The following is a 21,937-nucleotide window of genomic DNA, read 5'->3' as shown; positions in this document are numbered from 1 at the left end:
GTATTCGCCTACCCCACCTCCATGGTTGCTAACATGACCACAGACATAGGGGACTGGTGGTTTGATGGGTTGAGCCCTCTACCATAAGTTTTACCCTTGGGAAGACGGTTGCTGCAAAGGAGAGGCTAGGCCTCCCTGTATTTGTGCCTAAGAGTCTCCTCCTGAATGCCTCTTTGTTGCTCAGATGTGGCCCTCTCTCTCTGGCTAAGCCAACTTGAAAGGTGAAATCACTGCCCTCCCCCCTACGTGGGATCAGACACCCAGGGAAGTGAATCTCCCTGGCAACGTGGAATATGACTCCCGGGGAGGAATGTAGACCCGGCATCGTGGGATGGAGAACATCTTCTTGACCAAAAGGGGGATGTGAAAGGAAATGAAATAAGCTTCAGTGGCAGAGAGATTCCAAAACGAGCCGAGAGATCACTCTGGTGGGCACTCTTACGCACACTTTAGACAACCTTTTTTAGGTTCTAAAGAATTGGGGTAGCTGGTGGTGGATACCTGAAACTATTAAACTACAACCCAGAACCCATGAATCTCGAAGACAGTTGTATAAAAATGTAGCTTATGAGGGGTGACAGTGGGATTGGGAATGCCATAAGGACCAAACTCCACTTTGTCTAGTTTATGGATCGATGTGTAGAAAAGTAGGGGAAGCAAACAAACAGACAAAGGTACCTAGTGTTCTTTTTTACTTCAATTGCTCTTTTTCACTCTAATTATTATTCTTGTTATTTTTGTGTGTGTGCTAATGAAGGTGTCAGGGATTGATTTAGGTGATGAATGTACAACTATGTAATGGTACTGTAAACAATCGAAAGTACAATTTGTTTTGTATGACTGCGTGGTATGTGAATATATCTCAATAAAATGATGATTAAAAAAAAAAAAACTTAAATGATACAGTGAGGCTCAAATACATTTATAAAGACTGACATGAGATCTGCATTCAACCAAATGTAGTTTAAAAATGAACAATAGAATAACCTATAGGCAGAAAGAGAGAACGACCCATCTGGTCCTGGGCTCTAATCTTTTAAGGGTTAATTTTCCCAATCTTTGATTAAACTCTCTTACTAACTTCATGTTCAAAATAAATAAGAACTCTTCCTGGTAAAAAAGAAAGAATCTAATAGAAAAAACGGAAAAGAATATGAACAAGGCAATTTCCAGAAGAAGAAATTCAAATGGCCAAGAAATACACAAAAAGATACCCCTACCCACCTCTCTAGTAAACATGGAAATGCAAAATAAAACTCCAATGGCAAACCCTTTCATACTTATCATATTGACAAAATTTTTAAAATGTACAACATCAAGTATTGGTAAGATTAAGAGAACAGAGATCTATCCTGTCATGTGGGAATGTTAAATTGTAAAACAACTCTGAAGAATAATATGGCAATATCTAATAAATTTGAAGAAGTGTATCATCCCCTATAATCAAAAAACTATATTTCTCAGTATCTTAGAGAAAATACTGCACATGTGCACAGGGAAAAAAGCACATAAATATTCATATTTTGGCATGTATTCTAATAACAAAAAACAAGAATCAACCCAAATGTACAGTGACAGTAGAATGGATTAACTGTGATAAATCTTCATCCTGGATAAATATATAGCAGTTAAATTAAATAACTTATAGCTACCTCCAACAACACTGAATTTATAATTTTATAAAAAATATAAAGAAAAAGGCAAGTGAGGAGAACATATACAATATTAATCTATTAATATAAAGTTCAGAAAGAGGCAAAACTAAACCATACATCAACAACCCAAGGGTCAAGTAATTTCAATCACAGTTTGAAGAATTCAGAGTTCTTTTATGAAACTTAAGGTTCTAGTTTACGTTTCCTGTGAAGTCACAGTGAACGTGGTAAAAAGCCTGGAAGTTTTGAAAAATATCTTTTTTCTTTTACCTTATCAACCCAACTTTTATTAGCATATATATCTATTTGACTTCCATGTTTGAAAAAATACATCTTACGAAGGGGCTGTTTCCATGGCCCTCTCCCACCCCCTCTCCCAATGGTCTCTCCCCAGCCCCTGCCACTCCCCCACCCCCTACCCCGTCTCCCGTTCCCACCACTATACCAAAGCTTTTAATAAAATTCAGGAGTATTAAGCCTATAACCCTACCTCCTCCACTGGTGGTTTAGATGCAACGAAGCGTGTTCTCTCTCGTCTGATTTTGCCACCTCCACTACCTACTCCAGAAAACAATCCATTGGCTGCAGGCAGACTGAAATTTGGATATGGAAAGCCACTAGTAAAGAAAAGGAAAATTAAAACAATTGACAACTGTTGCAATCCATAACTTGTTATATAACTAAACACATAAAAACAAGAACTGCTAATAGTTAAGAAAATAAATGTACAGCTGAATGTGATTTTTAAAACTGCCAGATTTTTGGTGCTTGAAGTTTCTATTTTTTAATCAAAATATCAAACATAGACCTGATAAGTTAAACATGAAAAGGTTTAGTTGTATGTGAAATGACATTTACCTTTCTTGTTCTCTATTTTGTCCTGGTGTCACATTGTTTTCATATCGAGTCTAGAAAAATTGAACACAAACCACATTTACATGCTTGCTCATTTGGGCTAATTTTCTTAATACTATCCTACATATGAATGTTAATATTTGGAATCAGGAGTTTGATGGTTTTTAAATTAATGAATCCTAACGTTTTAAACATATAACCTGCCTTCTGAACCATAACCAAGAGGTACAGTGTGACTACACACATAAAATGCCACTGAACACAACTGTCCTTTCAATCAAACAGTAGTTTATAGATAAAATTAACACAATGACTAACCACAAAAATATTTTTTACTTGTCTCTCTTTGTGGCCTATAAAGTATACAAGCAAATTTATAAGGACATTCCTTTTGAAATGATTCTCTGCAACTGAAAGTCCCTCCATTAAAAGGAACCAGGGCTCCCTAAAGAAATGGTTGATTACAGGTCTAGGGCAGAAAATGTAGATGAGCCTGGATTATCTTAAAACATCAAACAGCAACAATGCTCGAAAATGACAAACATATTAAAGGACACAGGAGGCAGTATGAAGGCCAAATTGGGGACAATTTGAGCACCAAAATAAATTGTAACCTATTGAATACAACAGTACAAATTGATACAGAAAAGCAAACATATAGGTAGGTAAATACATAAATAAAAGAAAACTCTTCCTTAACAATAGAAAGCCAACTAATAAATGTAGAAGGAATGATGGAACTAGAGAACTACCATGTGGCAATCTATGATTAATAATTGCTTCAGGCAAGAATCATAATACTAAAGCTAGTGGGTGAAAAGGATATTTACAGAGTCTCAAAATATTCTGCCCACAGATACTTATTAATTACAAAACGTAAACTAGCAACTTTACTCTGGAGAAGTCCCACAGACACCACCCTAACTAATGATCACACTGCCAGCAACGGGACTAATTGGTAGCAACTGATACACAGAGAAGACCTCACAAAGCATCTCTTCTGTGGTAATATACTGACAAAAGCAGACTAGATTTTAATCATGAGGAACCAACAGATAAGCCCAAAGAATGCAGACATTCTACATAATAACTAGCTTATACTCTTCAAAAATATCAATGCTGTGAAATTCAAGAAAAACTCACTCAGGAACTGTTCTAAATTAAAGGAGACCAAAGAGACATGACAACGAAATGCAAGATTTGATCTTGGATTTTTTCTTTTCAGGCAATTGGTGGCTTCTAATAATCTGTAGACTAGATAATAGTATTGTATCAATGTTAAGTTCTTCGTTTTAACAATAGTTCTGTAGTTATGTAAGAGAATTCCTTGTTTATAAAGAGACAAAGATAAAGCAAATGTAAAATATGGGGTTCTTGGAATTTTTCTTACAAGTCTAAGTCTGAAATTATGTTCAAACTAAAAAATATTTTAAGGGTTCAACTAAAAAGTAAGATGAGAGATAAGGCAAAATATGGCAAAATGTTAACGACTGGTGAATCAAGGTAAGGAACATGAGCAATCACTGTATTATTCTTTTAGCTTTTAAGTTTGAAATTTTTGAAGAAACTGAGTTATGACAAATAAGATTAAATAAAAGGCACAAACAATAAAATGCTATGTAAACACAATAAACACTTATGATTATATATATATCATACTGCAAGAAATCAGACATACCCACACTGTGGGACATTTTATAAGACAACTGGCCTAGTCTGTTTAAAAACCAATGAACAGAGCAATTCCACTCCTACGTATATAACATAAAAGATGTGAAAGCTGGGATTCGAACAGATATTTCTGGCATAAACCCAGAAAAAATGAAAACACATGGCCACATAAAAACTTGTATGAATGTTCATAGCAGCGCTATTCATTATAGCCAAAAAGTGTCCATCAACTGTTGAATGGATAAACAAAAATGTTGGTATATCCATGCAATGAAATATTATTTGGTCACAAAAAGGAATGAAGTACTGATACATGCTATATGGATAAACCTTGAAAACATCGTGCTAAATTAAAGAAGCCAGCCACAAACAATGCATGACTTTATTTATATGAAATGTCCAGAATAGGCAAATCTGTAGAGACAGAATGCAGACTAGTAGTTGCCAGGGGCCGGAGTTGGGGAGAGGAGGGGGAGAAGTGGGGTAGACACTGAAAACGTTCTAAAACGGTTGGTGGTGATGACTGCACAACTTTGAATATATTAAAAACTACTGAATTGTACACTTTGAATTGGTGAATTATGTATCAATAAAGCTATTATTTTTTTTAACTGAAAGAGGAGGCAGCAAAGATGAAATCAGGAGCAATGTGAGAATGTTGCTTGGATCTTGGTTCAAAACAACAGCCATAAACATTTGAATGTGGACTAGATATTACATAGTATTCGGGAGGAATTAACATTAATTGTTTTTAACGTGGTAATATAAGAAAGTACTTAGAAATGCATGCCATTGTAATTAGGGGTAAACAGATGATGTCTGAAATTTACTTTCAGATAGTTCAACAACAACGATAATACCAACAAATGAAACACAGATAAAACAAATCTGGCAAAATTAGACAGTGACCATATGCTAGTCTTTATAGTAAACACTACTTTAGAATTTGATCAAGGTGACAGCTATCGCAAACTGTATGTATTTTCTAGTTAACAGACTGCAATGGTCTATTCATTCTAATCAATATTCAAAGACCAGTGAAAATAAAACACATACTCACACTGTGCTTTTTAACTATTCTTTGATTAGTCTTCCTCAATTCATGAGATGGGGTCAGAGATGGTTTAAAATAAACAGTTCGATTTGTTGCTATGGAAACTGGCTTTGGGATCATGAGTTTCTGAACAGGGGGATACTGAGAGTCCACCTTGCAGGTAAACAGAAATCAAAGACAAACTTTCACTGATATATATATATATAAATATATATATATAAATATATAAATATATAAAACAACAGTGCAGATCTAAAATCATTTGACAGTAACTAATGTGACCTAGAGGTCACTGCTCTCCCTGGAGCAATACCCAGTGGGTACAAACCAGTGTGAGAGGAAAAGCTGACAGTAATAGAACAAAGGGTATGTATCTGTTTATTTAACTGTATATCTATATATATAATTCTAAATTAGTTTCATGAACAGACTGTATTTTAATCCAGATTTAATGACTTGTCACACACATGCATGCATATACACATACACAAAATGAAATAATATTCAAAACTCTAGCAATCTCAGCTTTATAGGCTGAATTAAAGTAAATCAACTAACATTGATTTTGCCACATTTTCCCCAAATTACTAGCTTAATTTTCTTCAGACTCAAATATTTTTTAACTCACTATGAAAATATTTTAATTCCAAAAACGCAAGCAAATCTCCAAGTTGATTTTCCCTCACTGATCATTTAAAAATAAAAACCAAAACAAAAAACTTTCCAGTTAAGTCTCTTTGATGAAACACTGTTAAGACTTCAAGATTATGAAACAAACTGACTTTATTATCCAAGTACACAAGTGTTTTGTCAACCGGTCCCTTGCTACACTGACAGAAAAATCCTGTTGATATAAGATGGCTAAAGACAAGAGGTTCTACTCTGTCCAAAGATTTTAATACTATGAATAGAGTCCTTTCACTCAACCACAGCTGGGAACAGTGTGGGTTTCCAGGGCAAAGTCTCTGCATAGTTACTAGCTCTTCTCTAATTCCTTATCACAGTGTGACCCTACAACTCAATGAGATGGCCTATTTTGTTGAATGTTCTGAACAAACCCATGAAACACGCATTACAATACTGTATTCTGGTCTTTTTATTTCCTAGCACCACTGATACAATTTTATTGCTATACACTCACCTATTAGTGGAATTTTTATTGATAAGACCTTTTTTATATTATGACACAATTTTTTAATGTATTTAAAAAAGCAATCTGATATTAACGTGATCACTGAGAAAAGCAGTTAACAGCTTAAATCAATCCCATTACAACAGCTAATGATGGATTCCCTCTTGCTTGACTACAAATTTCTAGGCAACCCAAAAATTGAGAAGCTACTCTATTGCAAGAAGAAACTCAATTTTAGCTTTCTTCTCTATACCAGATTCTCAATAAGAATATAGTTCCCTCAATTATGAAGATTTTATGCTTTACCTCTGGAGAACTTGATGTTGTAATGAATGCTTCCACAAGTAAGGATCTCCTGAAGCCTACTTCACTAGACACAGATATAATTATAACTTCAATCCTAGAGTCTCCAAGTATTTTGTTTTTCATTTCTCCACAATAACCTTCAAAGCTAATTTTATAGAATACACTAAAAGAGTATCAAGATATAATCTACATAACATTTTTCATTAGATCCGACATCTTGGAACTGCATTTTGGCTAAGTGACAGATGTGCTAATTTGAAATTCTTTTACACACAATAGATTTGACATAATGTTGGTTAATGAGTTAAGTTTACAAAGATGACTATGTTCAGTAAGGGCTTTAGTTCACTGCCATTAACCACCTAATCTTTGTTCACTACTATTCCTATTTATCAAAAGGTAAGAATTACCTATAAACACTGTCAAGATCCTGAAGATGGAGATGTCAAAAGAGCAAAATTTATTGACTGAACTAGATCTACTACTATATATATATAGCACTGTACTTAAGCCATGAAAAGAACTGTGATGTTCAAGTAAAAAACCTTATTCACTTTCAAACATGTTCCCTAATGACTATCAAACATGGCCCCGATGACTATCAAGTAAGTCCAATTTGCATTTTTGCCAATTTAAAAAAAATAAAACTGATGCTACCTAAAATAAATGATAAGAAGTCTTACCTTATCTCTTTTGGCCCGAAAATCTATGGTATCTATCCCACTCCTATCAAGAGGCTGAAAAATAAAATACCATTAGAATGGGTGGCAAACTCCAAAAAACATGACTTTCATTAGCAGAAAATTTTTTTAAATTGTATTTCTTAAAGGTTTATTAAAAGTCAACTTACAGAATGCAGGGGAGAAGAAACAACAGAAGGAATTCTTTTTGCATCCTGTTAATGTCAAAATAATAACAAAATTAAGATTTTGACCAAACTCAAGGGTAACTTAACAGTATTAAATGGTGATTTTTAAAATTTACCGCTAGAGGGCTTGACATCTTCTCTAAAGATTGTAATATTCGCCGAGCTGTTGAACTAGTCACACCATAAGATTGTGCACTGAGTTGCTTAGCTTTCATCTGTCTTCTGACTGGTGCCTATAAAGTAAACCCAATATTATTTGCTGGAATGTAAAAATCTTACCTAAGGCACATATTTCATGCAATGAAAATATAAAATAAATTGCATGTCCAAAGTGAAATAAGATTAATGTGTTAACAGCAACTTATCTCTGGGTAGTGTTTCATTTTTTTCCTCTATGCCTTTCTTGAAAATCCAAATTCCCTAGCTAAGAAATTTATTTTTACAATCAGAAAAACATAAGATGCTGGTATCACTCTAAGGAAACATCTTCCAGCTATGTGAAATGGGAAAAAGGGGTCATTGATAGTTCTAGTTTTATCTTGATTTATTTACCTCTAACATTTAAATGGAAGAACATTAAAATAATGAGAAATGTATTAAAACATCAGTTATTTATCATGATTATTTCATAATTTTTTATTATAGTAAATTCCAAGATAGCTAAACAAAGAGATTAAACAATCAACTGCAAGGGAAATTTTAAAAATTTAATACTAACTCATTGCCCTTCCCACTACATGGGAAATGACTCCCAGGGGTGGAAATCTCCCTGGCAATACGAGAAATGACTGCTGGAGATAAGTCTGGGCCCAGCATCATAGGATTGAGAAGGCCTTTTGGACCAAGAGGGGGAAGAGAAATGAAACAAAATAAAGTTTCAGTGGCTGAGAGATTTCAAATGGAGTCAAGATATCATTCTGGAGGTTACTCTTATGCATTATATAGATATCTTTTTTTAGTTTTTAGTGTATTAGAATAGCTAGAAGGAAATGCCTGAAACTGTTGAACTGCAACCTAGTATCATTGATTCTTGAAGACAACTACATAACTATACAGCTTATACAATCTGACTGTGTGATTGTGAAAACCTTGTGGCTCACATTATCTTTATCCAGTGTACAGACAGATGAGTAGAAAAATGGGGGCAAAAAGTAAATGAATAATGGGGGGAGGAGGAGTATGAGGTGTTTTAGGTGTTTTTATTTTTATTTTTGTTTTTTTGGAGTAATGAAAATACTCAAAAATTGATTATGGTGACGAATGCACAACTATATGATGATACTGTGAACAACTGATTGTACATTATTGTATGGTATATGAATATATCTCAATAAAATTGCATTTAAAATTAATACTGGTAAATATAAATTGCCAGCATAACTAAACTAGTGACTTTCTCAAAATTTTATAAAACAAAAGAAAAATTTTTAATATCCAAGCTACTTCTTAATAAATGACATTTTAACTTTCTTAAAAGTCGAATTAGGAGAGGAAAACCTTTAAAAGAATAGATAAGTATGCTAACACAAAAGCAATGTTTACAAACAAAAAAACCAAACACTACCTTTTCTCAAGAATGTATTATAACAGTTTAAGTGTTTTTAAAAACAGCTAATATCTGAAGAAACTGAACCATAATAACTACTATAATCAACTAGTATTTCCCTGGTACCAAACATTCATTAAATTTTCAGAATAGCTGCAATATTCTATATTAGTTTTATTTAGAACTTTGTGCCCCATCACAGACTGCTGTTCGGACTGAAGGCTTTAGCAAACATGAGGCAACAGTCAAGTATCATCCAGAGCACAACACTATGTGATGGTAGCACAATATTGTAAGTACAATGAACAAAACTGAATGTGATTATGGCTGGAAGAGGAAGGCTAGGGACATGTATGACACCAGAAGGAAAGATAAAGGATAAAAACTGAGACGGTATAACTTAGTGAAACCAAGAGTGGACAATAATGGCGGTTAATTGAGCAAACACAGACGGTATAACTTAGTGAAACCGAGAGTGGACAATAATGGCGGTTAATTGAGCAAACACAAGAAAGTTTTTACATGAATGAGAACAAATGTATGTCACTATTACAAGGTGGTATATGAAAAAAATACAATTAATGCAAACTAGGGTCCATTACTAGTGCAATATTCTTTCATTAATTGTAATAAAGGCAATACACTAAAGCTCAATGTCAATAAGAAGAGGATATAAGGGAAAGGTATGGGATTTTTTCTTTTCAGAAGAAATGGAAATGTTCTCATATTGATTGTGGTGGTGAACACATAACCATGTGATTATACCAAGTTGACTGTACACCTGATTGTATGGTGTGTGAATACAATGGTTTAAAAAATGAAACAAAAAAATAAAAAGATATATATATATAAAATCTAGAAAAATACAACAGTCTATCCTGTCACTGGAGTCTACTGGCCAATTAGGGCTTCAATTCACAAATCAATAAAATGGAATTGAATTAGATAATCTTTAATATGCCACACAGTTTGAACACTCTAGGAAAGGAATAGCAAATAGATTTTATTGCAAATTATTATATAAACACAGGGAAGTCTGCTGCGAAGGATTCTAATGGCATATCAGGACTCAGCATTAAAGAGTACGGGACTCCAGTAGCAACCGAGAAGTAGCAAGAACATAGTTTCATGTAGGTTATTTTATGAATCACGGGCTTGTATCGTCTTCTACTAAGATGAAAAATATTTTAATAGTAAAATTTAAAACAAAGTTAGCTGATCTGGCTTAAGCTTTAGAAAAACCTCCCTGTAAAACTAACATCCAGTTAACACTTTGTCTTCTAACAAATTATCACCCATCATAAAAACACACACTCAGAAATAAGCCTCATAATTACTGTTAATTACATGTGGAAGCACTCTAGTTAGGAAAACAAGTAACTTAGAGAAAAGACAAAAATCTATAAATACACTGGTTTCAAAGCCATTCCTACATTTGTCATTAACATCTTTACATGGATTTCTCTCTCCAAAAGCCTACATGCTTAAAGTATTACTTCATCTTTAAAATGTCAAAATCTGTAACGTAAATAAAAGCACCAAAACAATATACACACAAAATAGAATTTTTATGAGCCTCAAGAAACTTTGGTACATAGCACAAAGGTGTAATTTACCTTAAATTGGTAGTTTTTAAAGAGATTAATCAATTTCTAATTGTTCACTGTTAATATATGTAAATATAATTGCTTTTGTATATCGACCTTGTATCCTGTGATCTTGCTAAACTAATTAGCTCTGGTAGCTTTTTTTGTAGATTCTTGGGATTTTCTATGTAGATAAACATGGATGAACCCTGAAGATACAATGCTGAGTGAAATAAGTCAGACACAAAAGGAGAGATATTGTATGTTACAATATGTTGTATGTTACCAAATCTATGAACTCCCTGAACAATATAAAATTAATGTAAAGTCAATGTCTTAGTGGCTAAGAGAATTCAGAGTCAAGAGGCTATCCTGAAGTTACTTCTATGTAAGCTTCACCTGATTTTGTATATCGACCTTGTATCCTGTGATCTGACTAAACTAATTAGTTCTGGTAGCTTTTTTGGTAGATTCTTGGGTTTTTCTATGTAGATAAACATGTCCGCAAATAGGAATAATTTTATTTCTTCCTTTCCAATCTATATACCTTGTATTTCTTTTTCTTGCCTACTGTATTGGCTAGGACCTGAAGTATGACACCAAGAGTAATTAATGAAAGCAGACATCCTCCTGCCTTCTTCCCAATCCTGAGTCTGTATTCATTCTTTCATCATTAACTGTGATGCTAACTGAAGATGTTTTGTAGATGTGATTTATCACTTTGAGGAGGATCCCACGTATTCCTAGGTTTGCTGAGAATTTTTATCATAAATTGATGTTGGGTTGTGTTGAATGTTGTTACTTTTTTTTCATCTGCAGAGCTATACATATGGTTTTTCTTCCTCAGTATAATATGTTAAGATGGTGGATTATATTAATTTGTGACAAATGAACCTTGGAATCCCAGGATAAACCCCACCTGATGATGGTGTATTATCCTTTTTTACATATGCTGGATTCAGTACACAAATATTTTGTTCAAGATGCTTATGTCTGTATTCATGAGATTTTGGTCTATAGAATTCTTTCTTGTAACATCTCTGTCACAGTTTTATGTCAGGGAAATGCTGCACTCATAAAATGAGCTGGGAACAATCCCCTCCTCTCCTATTATACAGAAGCATTTGTGTAGAATTGGTATTATCTCTTTCTTAAATGTTTGGTAGAATTCACAAGGGAAACTATCTGGGCCTGAAATTTTCTTTGTTGGAAGAAATTTTAACTATGAATTCAATTTATTTAGTAGATACAGGTCTAATCAGGTTATCTATTTCTTCTCGACCACTGCCAAGAAACATGAAATACTTTTAGATCTAACAAAATATGTGCAAGGGCTATATGCTGAAAACTACAAAACAATAATGAGAAAAATTTTAAAAGACCTATGTAAATTGAGAGATACACCATGTTCACACATTAGAAGACAATATTAAGATGTCCATTTTCCCCAAATTGATCTTTAAATTCCATGCAGTCACAATCAAATTCCCAAAAGACTTCATAGAAACTAACAAGCTGATTCTAAAATTCTATAGAAAAGCAAAGGAAAGCCAAAATAAGCTTGAAAAAGAACAAAGTTGGAGGACTCACATTACCTGACTTCAAGAGTTACTATAAAGCTACAGTAACCAGTGTTGTGTTAACAAAAGGATACATACATAGATCAAAAGAATAAAAAATCCAGAAACAGAGTCACATTTATGGTCAGCTTATTTTCCATGAAGACACAAAGGCAATTCAACAGAGAAAAGAACAGTCTTCTGAACACACGGTACTACAACAACTGGATGTTCCATATGTAAAAACAAAACAAAATACCTTGACCCATACCTCATAGAAAAACTAACACAAAATGAGTCATCAGCCTAAATTAAAGTCTAAAACAATGAAAGTTCAGAAACCACAGGGGAAAATCTCTGTGAGCTTGGATTAGGCAAAGATGTCTTAGATATAACACCAAAAGCATGAACCATAAAAGGGAAAAAATCGATATAGTGGATGTCATAAAAAATAAGAACTTCTGCTCTTGAAAAAACACTGCTACATAAATAAAGATAAACCAGAGAATGGGAGAAAATACTTTAAAAACACATAATAAGAACTTGTACCCTAACCACAGTTTTCAAAACTCATAAATAACAAAACAACTCAATTTAAAAAAAAGCAAAAGATTTGAAGACACTTCACCAAATAAGCACGTGAAAAGACGCTCATCATTAGTAATTAGGAAAACGCAAATTAAAACCATCAGTTGAAGTTACCACCACATGCCTATTAGAAAGGCTAAAATAAGAAACAAAAACTGACAAAATCAAGTGATGACAAGGATACAGAGGAGCTGGAACTCTCTTACTTTACTGGTGAGAATGCAATATGGCACCAGCCACTCTGGAAAACAGTTTGGCAGTTTATTTTAAAGTTTACTATATACTTATCATATAATCCAGCAAACCAACTCCAAAGTATTTAACCAATAAAAATGAAAATTATTTTTCACACAAAATGGTCATGGCAGCTTTACTCATAATTCTCAAAAACTAGGAAAAACTGAAGTGTCCTATCACTGGTGACTGGAAACAAACTGTATTCTAACAAACTGTACTATAATCAAACTACTCAGCAATAAAAAAGAACATGATATCTAAGAAAATAGAGATTGATCGCAAATGCATTTTACTAAGTGAAGCGAGCCAGATTCAAAAGGCTGTATAATTACATTTATATGACATTCTGGAAAAGCCAAAACTACAGAGAAAGAAAACTCTTTGGTGCCAAAGAGTGGAAATGAGAGGCGGGGTTGACTACAGAGATGCACAAAAAACTTTCTGGGGTGATGGAAGTGTTCGTTCAATACTCCAATTACAGAAGTGGTTATATAACTGTATCTCTTTGTCAAAATTCAAAGAACTGTACTCTAGTAAGGGTGAATTCTGCTATATGTAATTTATACAAAGGTTAAAAAAAAAAAAGTGATTAATCATCACACTTCCTAAGACACATATCCACAAATCTAATGTACAAACTATTCATTTATATCTAAAATAATGCCCATATGTTTCCTAAAGAATTGTTTCTAATACAGTTTTATCATTTCACCAAAGCATAAGTGAACCAAAAATTTATTTTTTGAGTGCCACTATCCACTTATGATCCGATCCCTGTATTTTTCAAAAAAGCATTATAACCCTTCTATTCAAACCAACCTGAAAAGGTGTACTTTGTAGTTTAGACTGTCTTACAGCAGCTGCTGCCCCACCATATGTTGTTTTTCCAGGATAAAAAGGAGAATCTCCAAGCTGACTTGTTTTAAAGATCGAAGAATTCCCAAGTGACTGTACAGAAACACAATGATAAATTATAAACAATAAAGACTCATAATTAATGTGATTAAATCCAATTAGGTACTACTCACAGGGGAAAGTGTTCCAAAGGCAGACAAGTTGAATGCTGGTTTTTTTGAGCTGGTGGCAGTGTGCTGTGAGAGTGAATGAGAACGCTCAGCCTCTGGGGACCACAGAAGTGGCAATGAAGTATTCTTTGAAACAGCTATATCTGAAATAAAAATATGTAATGCATAGTAATAGCACCAATTATAATTTCATTTTTATAAAAAGAAAATGAAAATTACAACAAAGTCAGAAACAAATTAAATCCATGGAATTTAATTTAATTACCAAAATTATTTACTACCAAATGCCAAGAATATGCCAAGAATACCTTTATCAGAAGCTCTTGAAGAAAAACCACTGGTGGTTGAGATGTTATCATCATCATGCTGAGAGGTAGAATCTTTAATTTCCTTTACAAGGGAATACCCAGAACTGCCAATTGGGAATGCAGAGGATGTGGACGGCTGACAGTGCAATGTAGGGGATTCCAACATGGAGAAATTCAGATGGCTCCGATGAAGAGAAGGCCTTGTTAATATATCTGCATAATTTGAAGCAGTGCTAGTTGTTGAGGGTTCTAAAAAGAAAAGCATTAATATTGTGAATATAAAACTTGGAAAAAGCAATATATAATCACAACAAAATGGTCTCCACTTTAGGAAAATACACTCTGCAATAAATACAGCTTTAATTCAAATCATTGAGGCCTCTGATAAGCTAAATTTAAGATATTCTTTAGTCAAACAAGGTTTCAACTAACTGAAATTAGTTTACCTAACCTATTTTCAAAAAATAATTCATTTACCATATACAACAACTTCTAAAGCTTCATGGATCTTGGTTTTTCTAGAATTAGTATTATAAAAAATTAAAACAAATTTTTTAAATCCATATGATAGTCATAAAACAAAAGGCATGAGTGTCCCTCTAGAGCCAATCATTCCTGTTAAATCTGTATCTTTCTGGATTATTTTAATGCATATATAAATCTACATTTCCTCTAAACACATAATCGTGTTATGTATCCTGTTGTGTAACTTTTTTCACTTACCAAAAATTCTCTCTACATACAGAGATTTTTTAAAAAGGTAGATTTTTAAATCTACTTTAACTGCATACAACTATAAAACTAGACAAAATGTATGAAGCAATTATTTTCAGAAACAGAAAACACAAAAACAACACAGGAAAATTCCGTGAGTCCTATGACTGCCCAGTTCTCTTCCTAGGAACAATTTCAGACCTGGCACACACGGCAGGAGTTCAAGCAAACACAGCAAGCAGAAATGAGAATTTAGGGCATTAGAAAGGAAGGAACTAAACAGAGAATGGCCCTGAGAATCTACACAGGAGTGTCCAGTGAGTGGACGGACTGTACATATGCAGAGCAAGACCACCTAAGGCTTAACAAATAGCAGTTGACATGGCGATAAGACAAAAGAGTTACTAAATGGTGAACAGTGCTAAGGGGAAAAAGTAGTGCTGAGGACACTGACGTTCCAACCCTAACAGAATTTAGAGACCTTATTAACATCTCCTTAAATCTGTAGTATCCATCTGAAACAGCAGAAAAGCTTCCCCTCCGAGTAAAGACCATGGCCTAGAATAAAACTTACTAGACCACTCCTAAAAAACCATAAGGGAACAGAATTTGGAGGCTAAGTCCTGGCATTAGAAGGACTAAAGTAAAACCTTTGATTTTCCATAACAAAGCCTAAAATTAAGTCTACAACAGTTCAGGAAAATGGTTCAGAAACTGAACTGCCTGGTAAAACAAGAATCAACACTCTTCAGAAGAAGGTAACAGAATCCAAAGTCTTTGTATGTATTCAAAATGCAAAAATTTAGTCAAAAATTACTGGATAAACAATGTTAATGAAAAAATGTGACCCACAGTAGAACAAAAAAAAGTAGTCAACAGTAGCTGAATTCAGGATGGCCAAGATGTTGCACTTAGCAGACCAAGACTTTAAAGTAACTATTTTAAATATGCTCAAAATTCTTAAAAGACCAGTTAAATTTACTTTGACTGGGATCACACTGAACTTAAAAGCTTTAAAAGGAAGCCAATATTGTTTCCAAAATTGTTTTCCTACCTACCTTTCCCTTTGTTCCAGTGTCCTCTGTATCTCTCAGCAGAACTTAAAAATTTTTTTTCCTATGGAGTGCCACATACTTCTTAAATTTTATTTCTTTTGGTTTTGTTGTTTGATAATGTAAATGCGATCCTTTCATAGTCTCTAACTGGTTACTTCTTAAATAGGAGAATTATTGGATTTTTAAAATTATTAACATAGTGAGCAATTTCTAGAATTCTCTTATTCTGAGATCTTTAAAATCAGTTGACTTCCTTGGCTTTTCCAGGTATCATCTATAAGCAATGATCATTTTGCCTCCTTATTCCCAGCACTTACATATATACATACATCTTATAATCCAATTATATTTTAATTTTTTTTTCTAGAAGTGGTGTTGATGGTCTTCCATCTTGTTCCTGACTCTAATGGAAATGCTTCTAGTGTTTTAACATTAAACATGATTCTGGCCTTCAGTAAGAAAAACTAGCATGTTAAGGGAAAAAAAATCCAAATAAAAATAAAATGAATAGATTTTAAGTTTTTTTAAATGCCTACTTAGTATCTACTAAAAAGGAAAATCATAAGATAATTATCTATTAATATGGTAAATTGTTAATAATTCCCTAATGAATTATTCCTTCATTCCTAGAATAATACCCTCTCTCACCCACAAAGAAATAGTCTACTATTCTTTAATGTACTGCTAGATTGTATTACTCTGTAATTTTCTTCTAAGTGCTAACTTTCTGAGTTAGTCTTAAAAAAAAAGATTTTCATTCTCAAAAAAAAAAAAATTAACAGCTTAAGCAATACAAACAATTCTGGATTATTCAATTTCAAAATACTATAATATAGAAAACAATGTGCAGCAAGAATGGCAATGAAGAATCCTTTTTTAAAAATCACTATTCATGAAAAATCCTGTTTTAAAAAAAAGTCAGTAGAAATTGATTTTGCTTTTTAATATATAAGAATTTATTAAGTATACTCGAGAGGGATACTGGCTAGAAATGCACTTAAACATAAATATTTCAACTTCTCTGCAGTCAGAATTAACATGGGCTGAAAGTTCTTAGGGCATGAAGTCTTCTAATTTTGTCATATATTATACCATAAAAGTAATTTTTACGTACCCTATTCTCTCATTCCCTATTCTATATGATAATAGTGATAGAACAATTTTTTGCCTATTGGCACACGTCAGTTAAATCAAATATATACAACCACAGAGGAAAAAGAAACCCATTTGATATACGGTTTTTATACTTACAGAGCTTCCTCACCCACCAAATGCTCCCATACCCAATAAAGAGCACAGTCTGGGATAATAAGACTAAAACAAGACCATGTCATCTATGGACTCATGTAGCCATAAATGCCCAGTTTCTAGCAGTACATCTATAATCACCACATAATTGATCAGCCCAAGTTAATCTGCAACTTCAATCTGTTGCTAATTCACATAACAAATATGCCACTATGGTGCTCTCAGAGGTCTGAACTCTTTCTTACTGGGTCACTGAAATTTAATATGTACATTATTTGAGGTTTTCCTTATTGAACTATTCTACTAAACTAGCAGAAGAAATTTAGACATCCAATGGCTCACATCATTAAGACCATCAACACAAGGAGATGTGTGGGCAGACATCTGCAGCCCAGACTTGAAATGGGCCACAAATCTTCTAATTGCTCTTACTGCATGTACAATACTCTCTAGCCAGCTCCACTGTTACTATTAACATAAAAGATGCATTTGTAAAATTAACATTTAATAAGCTTTCAGGATATTCATATCTAAATTACTTTAAGCTTTCAATAGTTTGACATGACATCAACAGTAAATATGATGGTCAGTTGTTTTGAGAATGCACTGTCCAATTTACATGTAATGTTTCAGAGTAAACATAAGCTGAATGTTCTGTGGTATATCTGTTAAGATCTACATTCATCTTATTAGAGAGTTATCAGTGGTACTTTAAGTGACAAACTATGTGATTCCAGGTGTTAAATACTTTGAGGGAGAGCAAGGTAGATTAGGAGAAAAGAACCATTTGGGACCTTCAAGAGTTAAGACAGGAAACAGATTCAGATCTAAGTTTAGAATGAACAAAAAATGCTATCAAGTGCTTGAAGTACACATCAAAAAGCTGCCCATCAAAAGACATGAGTAGATATTTTTCCAAACAGGAAATAAAAACAGCTAAAAAGCACATGAAAAGATGCTCATCTTCACTAGCTATTAGGTAAATGCAAATCAAAACCACAATGAGATATTATTTCACACCTATTAGAATGGCCACTATTAAACAAACAGGAAACTACAGGTGTTGGAGAGGATGTGGAAAATTAGAAACACTTATTCATTGCTGGTGGGAATGTAAAACAGGTACAGCTGCTGTGGAATATGGTCTGGCAGTTCCAGAAAGCTATGTACAGAGTTGCCTTATGATCTGGCAATCCCACTGCTTGGATACATATTCCAGAAGAACCAAAAGCAGGGACACAAACAGGTACTGGCAAACCAATGTTCATAGAAGCACTATTCATAAATGCCAAAAGATGGAAACAACCCAACTGATGAATGGATAAATAGTACATGGTATATACATACAATGAAATACTATTCTGCTGTAAGAAGAAATGAAGTCCTGAAGCATGCAATACAGATGAACCTTGAAGACAGTATGCTGAGTCAAACAGGTCAGACACAAAAGAACAAATACTTTGTGATCTCACTAATATGAACTAATTATAATACGTAAACTATTCACAGACATAGAATCTAGAATATAGGTTACCAGGAGATAAAGTAAGGCTAGGAATGGGGAGCAGTTACTTAAAATGTGCACAATTTTTATGTTTGGAAATGGATAAAGGTGACGGTAGCACCTTATTGTAAATGTAACTGACAGTACCAAATTGTGTGTCAATGTGGCTGACAGAAGTTTAGTCATATATGTCACCAGAAGAAAAGCCAAAGGTTAAAACATGGGATTGTATAACACAGTAAATCTTGTGGTGGACCACGACTGTGATTAACAGTACAAATATAAAAAATTTCTTCCATGAACTAGAACTAATGTTAAGACACTGTTATAAGGAGTTAATAACAGAGTGGTATATGGGGGGAAATGCACCCATTGCAAGCTATGGACTATAGTTAACGGTGATATCTTAGTATTTTTGCATCAATAGTAACAATTGTACCACACCAATGATAGGGGAAATAAAGGGCATAAGAAGTTTTGAGTTCTGTCGTCTTTTTTTTTTTTTTTGAGTAATAAAAATGTTCCGAAGTTGACTGTGGTGATGAATGCACAATTATGTGATGATACTATGAGCCACTGATTGTATACTTTGGAGGGATTATATGGTGTGCGAATTCATCTCAATAAAATCGCATTAATAATAAAAATAAAAACTCTGCAGCAGTTGGGTATATGTGTCAATTAGGTCAAGGTGGATAACCATATTGTTCAAATAGTCTATATTATTATTGCTGTCTTATGTCTTTTTGCTCTATCAATTATTGAGAGTTAAAATCTCCCACTATGACTGAATTTTTCTATTTCTCCTTTTAGCCCTGTCAATTTTTGCTTTATATTTTTTTGTTACTAAATGTACAGAAATTAAGGATTGTTATATCTTCTGGATGATTTGTCTCTTTTACCCTTATAAAATGCCACGTTACATTTTAATACTTCTTGCATTAAAATCTTTGTTCATTTGTTGAACAGTAACAAAAACAACCAGACTCGGGCAAGATGGAGGCATAGAGAGGAGTGGAAGCTAAGTAGTCCCCCTGGAACAACTACAAAAAAACAGAAACAACTAGTAAATAATCCAGAATAACTGCAGGGGAACAAACGAGACCATCCATTCATCATACACCAACCTGAATTGGGAGGAATGCCTGAGAACACAGCATAAAATCTGTAAGTAAAACCTGCGGAACCAGGTCGGGAGACCCCCTCCCCCATAGCCTGAGCTGTGGAGCCACGTGGTGCCACAGAGAAGCTCTCTTCCAGCAAGCGAATACAGCTCAGCTGAGCTCCAACTGGGGTTTTAAGTAGCGAGTGTGAACTGCTCACTACAGGTACGCAGCCCCAAAAAACAGACAGAGGCTTTGGGTGACGACTGACCTGGGAGAGCAGGAGGGTCGCCTTGGACCGGGTCTGAAGGGGACTATCTGTTTCTTTTTTGGCTCAGTGGAGAAAGCCCCAGTCATTTTCAGTTTCCAGGGCTGTGACTCCGGGAAGGGTGGAGATACCACAAGCAGAGAGCGAGACCACTGAAATGCTAATGACCTCCACCTGAGGGGTCTGTCTTCTCTAGGAGGAAAGGGGTGGGGCCCTTTCCATTCAGAACCAGACCCCAGAGCCTGGGGGAATACGGCCATACCTCCTCACACCAGTCAAGAATTATAGGCTAACAGGCGTCACCTGCTGGGCAGAAAAGCACAGTGACCTGAGGCATCAAAGGGTGGAGCAATTTTCTAAGACACACCCCCAGGGAAACCAGATACTGAATATTTCTTCCTTCTGGGACCTGAGCCTGTTCTGGTCTGGGAAAACCCAATTTGGATAACCAAGGAAACCATGGCTAGACAACAGAAAATTACAACCTACACTAAGAAAAACAAAGTTATGGCCCAGTCAAAGGAACAAACGTACACTTCAACTGAGATACAGGAATTTAAACAACTAATGCTAAATCAATTCAAAAAGTTTAGAGAAGATATTGCAAAAGAGATAGAGGCTGTAAAGGAAGCACTGGACCTGTATACGGCAGAAATCAAAAGTTCAAAAAACCTACTAGTAGAATCTATGGAAATGAAAGGCACAACACAAGAGATGAAAGACACAATGGAAACATACAACACCAGATCTCAAGAGGCAGAAGAAAACACTCAGGAACTGGAGAACAAAACACCTGAAAGCCTACACGCAAAGGAGCAGATGGAGAAAAGAATGAAAAAATATGAGCAACGTCTCCAGGAACTCAAGGATGAAACAAAGTACAATAATGTACATATCATTGGTGTCCCAGAAGGAGAAGAGAAGGGAAAGGGGGCAGAAGCAATAATAGAGGAAATAATTAATGAAAATTTCCCATCTCTTATGAAAGACATAAAATTACAGATCCAAGAAGCGCAGCGTACTCCAAACAGAAGAGATCTGAATAGGCCTACGCCAAGACACTTAATAATCAGATTATCAAATGTCAAAGACAAAGAGAGAATCCTGAAAGCAGCAAGAGAAAAGCAATCCATTACATACAAAGGAAGCTTAATAAGACTATGTGCGGATCTCTCAGCAGAAACCATGGAGGCCAGAAGGAAGTGGTGTGATATATTTAAGATACTGAAAGAGAAAAACCACCAACCAAGAATCCTGTATCCAGCAAAGCTGTCCTTCAAATATGAGGGAGAGCTCAAAATATTTTCTGACAAACAGACAATGAAAGACTTTGTGAACCAGACACCTGCCCTACAGGAAATACTAAAGGGAGCACTACAGGGTGATAGAAGACAGGAGTGCGTGGTTTGGAACACAATTTGGGGAGATGGTAGCACAACAATGTAAGTACACTGAACAAAGGTAACTATGAATACGGTTGAGAGAGGAAGATGGGGAGCATGTGAGACACCACAAGAAAGGAGGAAAGATAAAGACTGGGACTGTATAACTTGGTGAAATCTAGAGTATTCAACAATTGTGATAAAATGTACAAATATGTTCTTTTACGAGGGACAGCAAGCAAATGTCAACCTTGCAAGGTGTTAAAAATGGGG

General features: G+C 34.5%; 1 protein-coding gene across 5 annotated transcripts in view; it reads right to left on the bottom strand.

Moving 5' to 3' along the window:
- Window positions 1–21,937, bottom strand: part of NUP153 (nucleoporin 153) — a 92,825-nt gene that overhangs the window by 54,020 nt on the left and 16,868 nt on the right. For 4 of the 5 annotated variants that reach the window (XM_037843183.1, XM_037843184.1, XM_037843186.1 and 1 more), the window contains exons 3-11: window positions 14,391–14,639; window positions 14,086–14,225; window positions 13,877–14,005; window positions 7,658–7,774; window positions 7,524–7,568; window positions 7,357–7,410; window positions 5,242–5,388; window positions 2,514–2,563; window positions 2,146–2,272 (exon numbers count right to left, since the gene is read on the bottom strand). In XM_037843183.1, coding sequence (XP_037699111.1) covers window positions 2,146–2,272; window positions 2,514–2,563; window positions 5,242–5,388; window positions 7,357–7,410; window positions 7,524–7,568; window positions 7,658–7,774; window positions 13,877–14,005; window positions 14,086–14,225; window positions 14,391–14,639 — 1,058 coding nt within the window. The remainder of the gene's footprint in view (window positions 1–2,145; window positions 2,273–2,513; window positions 2,564–5,241; window positions 5,389–7,356; window positions 7,411–7,523; window positions 7,569–7,657; window positions 7,775–13,876; window positions 14,006–14,085; window positions 14,226–14,390; window positions 14,640–21,937) is intronic. The other variant, XM_037843187.1, reaches the window with a different exon arrangement.

This window comes from Choloepus didactylus, chromosome 7 (genome assembly GCF_015220235.1).
Source record: "Choloepus didactylus isolate mChoDid1 chromosome 7, mChoDid1.pri, whole genome shotgun sequence".
Lineage (NCBI taxonomy): Eukaryota > Metazoa > Chordata > Mammalia > Pilosa > Megalonychidae > Choloepus > Choloepus didactylus.
This window is presented reverse-complemented; position numbering and strand designations above follow the sequence as displayed.